The 5,279-nt window shown below is 41.5% G+C and overlaps 1 protein-coding gene across 1 annotated transcript in view; it reads right to left on the bottom strand.

Moving 5' to 3' along the window:
• Window positions 1–3,280: 3,280 nt before the first annotated feature.
• LOC143295303 (eukaryotic translation initiation factor 2 subunit 1-like) overlaps window positions 3,281–5,279 on the bottom strand; it is a 14,906-nt gene continuing 12,907 nt past the window's right edge. The window contains exon 8 of the mRNA XM_076606927.1: window positions 3,281–3,594. Within this exon, the coding sequence (XP_076463042.1) occupies window positions 3,544–3,594 (51 nt within the window). The 3' untranslated portion in view covers window positions 3,281–3,543. The remainder of the gene's footprint in view (window positions 3,595–5,279) is intronic.

Here is a 5,279-nt window from a genome sequence, read left to right as displayed (position 1 = left end):
CTCACAAGCCTCTCACTCGAGGAGTCTTAATTACCAGGTATCGCCTGTATTCTCTCTCTCTCTGTGTGTGTGTGTGTGTGTGTGTGTGTGTGTACATATCACGTGACCCACTGGCGTGAAACAACATTTCCGTTTTCCTACATGAAAATCACGACAAAACTCTCTCACATCATCATTTCACATACTTCATCTGCGTTTACATTGATTCGTTTCCACACTGAAAACAGCATCAATTCTTCACATTTAAATGTGATGATAATAAAGCCACCAATTCTTTACAATTTAAATGTGATGATAATAAAGCCACCAATTCTTTACAATTTAAATGTGATGATGATAAAGCCACCAATTCTTTACAATTTAAAATATGATGATAATAAAGATATTTTCAAAGTTTGTGACTTTAGGCCTTTTTTGTGTTACCGTAAGCTGAGAGAATCACGACACTGTATCTGACAATGTCCAGTTTCCTAGTGAAGTGTCCAACGACCTTCAAACCCCTTCAGTGCCGGGGGGGAAAACAGTAGAAAGTAGGTGTTCCAGGTCATAAAACATTATCCAAAACAATAAGCCCGAAACTGATAAAAAGGTCCGGAGATTTTCCACTCTAGATAATCTACGTGAATTTTCAGCCTTCCAGAGCTATTTTTTCACCAATTTTCTGATGACGTCATCAGTGACGTCACTATGCACGTACGTAATACGTTTATGGCAGTCAAAGGGTTTAAATTAAAACGTAAACGCAGCACGTCCACCCTTTTGCCTGGGAGACCACCCCTTTCACCCACTGGTCAAGGAAACTGTGGCTCAAGGATGGTACGGGCTGTGGAGTCTCGCCTGCCTGCCTTCGCCGGACTTCCTTCCCATTCGGGAGCCCAGCGGGAATCGAACCCACACTCTCACAAACACTGTGTTAGCAGATGAACGTCTTGGCCATGCTGCCACCTTCCTTTCGAAAAAAAAGAAAAGGAAAAAAAAAAAAAAAATCTCAACACCTTGACGGAAAGGGCGTTAAGAGTAACAGAAAAATTCTTGGCATCCCTGCCTGTGGTTTTTTCTTCTTCTTCTTCTTCTCGTCCTCGTCCACCTCCTCATTCTTCCTCTTATCCTCCTCTTCCTCCTTCTTCTTCTTCTCTTCTCGTCCTCCTCCTTCTTCTTCTCCTCCTCCTCCTCCTTCTTCTTCTCTTCTCGTCCTCCTCCTCCTTCTTCTTCTCCTCCTCCTTTTTCTTCTTCTTCTTCTTCTCCTCCTCTTCCTCCTTCTTCTTCTCTTCTCGTCCTCCTCCTTCTTCTTCTTTTTCTTCTTCTTCTCCTCACCCTCCTCCTCCTTCTTCCTCTTGTGTGTGTGTGTGTGTGTGTGTGTGTGTGTGTGTGTGTGTGTGTGGCATATGTTACAATAAAACTACTTTCGTCTGATCCTCTGTTTGCGTGTTTTGTAGACGGATCAGAAATGAGAGAGGAGAACATGGGGCACTTACTCTTATGTGGATGTATTTATTAGTACGTTAGTGCAGGTATATGCATGTGTGTGTGTGTGTGTGTGTGTGTGTGTGTGTGTGTGTGTGTGTGTGTGTGTGTGTGTAAATGGCTTTGCTGAGCATCGGTTATACTTAACTTCGGTACCAGATACAGGAGATGAAACAACATTATTCACGGCAGTTCCGAGTGGACAACAAAACTGAACTGAGTTCTCCACACGCCCAAACACGTGTCTCTTCCGGCACGTCCAGCTGGTCGTAGGTATAAGTCTTTCGTTTTGATTTTGTTGATACGTGGAGTGATGGCCTAGAGGTAACACCTTCTCCTACGAAGCGAGAGAATCTGAGCGTGCTGGTTCGAATCACGGCCGATATTTTCTCCCACTCCACTAGACCTTGAGTGGTGGTCTGGACACTATAGTCATTCGGATGAGACGATAAACCGAGGTCCCGTGTGCAGCATGCACTTAGCGCACGTAAAAGAACCCACGGCTACAAAAGGGTTGTTCCATGGTAAAATTATGTAGAAATATTCACTTCGAAAAGAAAAACAAATAAAACTGCACGCAGGAAAATTTTTTTAAAGGGTGGCGCTGTAGTATAGCGACACGCTGTCCATGGGGAGAGCAGGCCAAATTTCACACAAAGAAATCTGTTGTGATAAAAAGAAATACAAAATACCACTCAGACTTGTCACGATCCCATGGGGGGAAAAAAAAGTCATATATTTCATAATCTTTGTCTCCCCTCCCCGCATCCCACCCCTACCCCCACCTCCGTTCTCCTCGTCCTTCTAACCGCCCCCCCCCCCCCGCCCCCACAAACCCCCTCTTCCTCCTATATCACCCACAGGCATCACATAATTATGAATGTTATGGCACTAGTAAGCCTGCCGAGTGCAGATTTTAATTTCTGTATTTATTTTTCTCTTGGAATCTCTCTCTCTCTCTCTCTAAAAAGGAACTCATACCCTGGATTGTTTTAAAGCATTTCTTTCTTTCTTTCTTTTTTTTTCATAATTCAACATACTCATGGACATAAATGTGACGGCATTGAATATTATGAGCGAAGAACAGGTAGTACTTAAAAACAAACAAACAAAAACAACAACAACAAACAAAAAACCGAAAAAGACACAAAAATATGCGGAGAAAGGATATAATATTATAGTCTTTAACATACACATACTCGTTCACTGTACATTTGGTTCGTTGCATGTCTACTACTTTCCGTTTTTTTTTTAGTGTGGGTGTGTTTTCAGTGTGTGTGTGTGTGTGTGTGTGTGTGTGTGTGTGTGTGTGTGTGAGCAGACGCAAAGTATTTATCCCGAGAAGGAACAATAGGGTGATTATGTGTATCGCTATTGTATCACTGTTTTTGTGATGCTAATGTATTGTTATCATATTGTTATTGTAGTTTAGTGTAGTGTAGTGTAGTGTACTGCATTACTACTGTGCTATATTGTATTGTATTGTATTGTATTGCATTGCATTGCACTGCACCAGATTGTATTTCATTGTCTTATTTCGTGCTTTCTTTCTGCCCTTCTTTCCTTCGTGTTTTTATTGTATTGTATTGTATTGTATTGTATTCATTGCATTACATTGTATTGTATTGTATTTCATTTCGTTCTTCCTTTCTGCCCTTCTTTCCTGCGTGTTTTCGTTGTATTGTATTGTCTTGTATTGTAGTGTAGTGTATTATATTGCATTGTATTGTATTGTAGTGTATTATATTGTATTGTATTGTAGTATAGTGTAGTGTAGTGTATTATATTGCATTGTATTATATTGTAGTGTAGTGTATTATATTGCATTGTATTGTAGTGTAGTGTAGTGTATTATATTGCATTGTATTGTAGTGTAGTGTAGTGTAGTGTATTATATTGCATTGTATTGTATTGTATTGTATTGTAGTGTAATGTAGTGTAGTGTAGTGTACTGCATTTTGTGCATCCTTTCTGCCGCTTTCTTTCCTGCGTGTTTTCATTCCGGTCTGACTGCTTCCTTCTCCGTCTCTGTCTCCTGTTGGATGCAGCACGTTGCACGTTTCTTGCCCCTTTCTCCTGTCACTGCTCCACATTGAATTGTGTTGTTGGAGTCTCGCTGTCCACGCAAGGCTGATAAAGAAAAAAAAAAAAATGTTGATCATTGTTAAGTTAGGATGTTTGAAAAAGTTGTAAATTCTCAACAAGAGTACCATTCGCACACACACAAAGACACACACGAAAATACACGCACGCACTCACACACACACACACACACACACACACACACACGAAAACACACACACACACACACACACACACAAACAAACACACACACACATACAATTTTTCTTCTTTTTTTCTTTTGTCTGCAAGTATATGAATTTTGTTCACTATCCAAGTCGTTTCTATTATTACTATTATTATTGTTATTTTATTTATTTATTTCAACAGAATGAAGTCAGAACAACATTTCCGCGCGATTTTCTTGTTGTTGATTTTTATTATTATTTTTTTTAAGTGCGCAAAGTGCACGTTCCACACGGAACATTTCGGCTTATTGTTGTCTCATCCGAATGACTAGCATCCAGTGAGAGAGAGAGTGGAGAGGAAAAGATCCAGGTCAAAGAGGAAAACAACAACAAAAGACCAATAGGCACCGCCAGTATACATTAATACAAAATTAATCCTCACCCATTAACCACAGACGTAACTTTACCGAAAGGAACTACAAATAGAAGAGACAAATGCTATTAGTTTTAGTTGTTGTTTTTTTCCCCCCGGAAAACAATAAGTGGAATTTAAGGGAGCTTGCGCGGTTTCTATAATATCTAGGTAGATACCTTTGTCACTTTCAAAGAAAGGACACACAAACAAATAGTGGAACTCATCAGCAATGTCGGTAGTGGAAACATTTATCACAGATTCTTTCTTCTTCTTCTTCTTCTGCGTTCACTCGTATGCACACGAGTGGGCTTTTACGTGTATGACCGTTTTTACCCCGCCATGTAGGCAGCCATACTCCGTTTTCGGGGGTGTGCATGCTGGGTATGTTCTTGTTTCCATAACCCACCGAACGCTGACATGGATTACAGGATCTTTAACGTGCGTATTTGATCTTCTGCTTGCATATACACACGAAGGGGGTTCAGGCACTAGCAGGTCTGCACATATGTTGACCTGGGAGATCGTAAAAATCTCCACCCTTTACCCACCAGGCGCCGTCACCGTGATTCGAACCCGGGACCCTCAGATTGACAGTCCAACGCTTTAACCACTCGGCTATTGCGCCCGTCGACAGATTCTTTCGTTTCTTGGTAAATTGTTAAAGCGCTGACTGAACTAACTGGATAACACAGTTATTCGGGCGACTGACCACTGGGTCATTGTTTGGCTTCGTTGTTCTTGTGGCACCTGTCTGCCCGGTTAGCTCAGTCGGTAAAGTAAAAGCATGGGACTGTTAATCCTCTGGGTGGTGGGTTCGAGCCGTACATTTGGGCGGATTTTGTAACTGTTCCAGCGCTCGACTTACCATCACAGATTGACATTAGTTTACGGTTGGGCCAACAGCAAAGTGAGAGCTGTATTATCAATGGTTTTCTCCACTGCAACGGGAAGTCATTTACAGCTGAGTCTTTTGTGAAGTACCATGACTCTGAAATTTATAAGTCAAGATTACACTGTCTCTTAGTGCTGTAGCCTTGGGAGGGCTAGTTGGTCTTTGGGAAAAATCCCCAACGCTGACGGTCCTAAAAACCCTCTTGGCCCAGAGAGAGTGGGGCAAGACTTGGGCAAGACACTCTCCTCTTTTAATCAAA

This window comes from Babylonia areolata, chromosome 20 (genome assembly GCF_041734735.1).
Source record: "Babylonia areolata isolate BAREFJ2019XMU chromosome 20, ASM4173473v1, whole genome shotgun sequence".
NCBI lineage: Eukaryota > Metazoa > Mollusca > Gastropoda > Neogastropoda > Buccinidae > Babylonia > Babylonia areolata.
The sequence above is the reverse complement of the archived record's forward strand: the minus strand, read 5'-3'. Positions and strand labels throughout refer to the sequence as shown.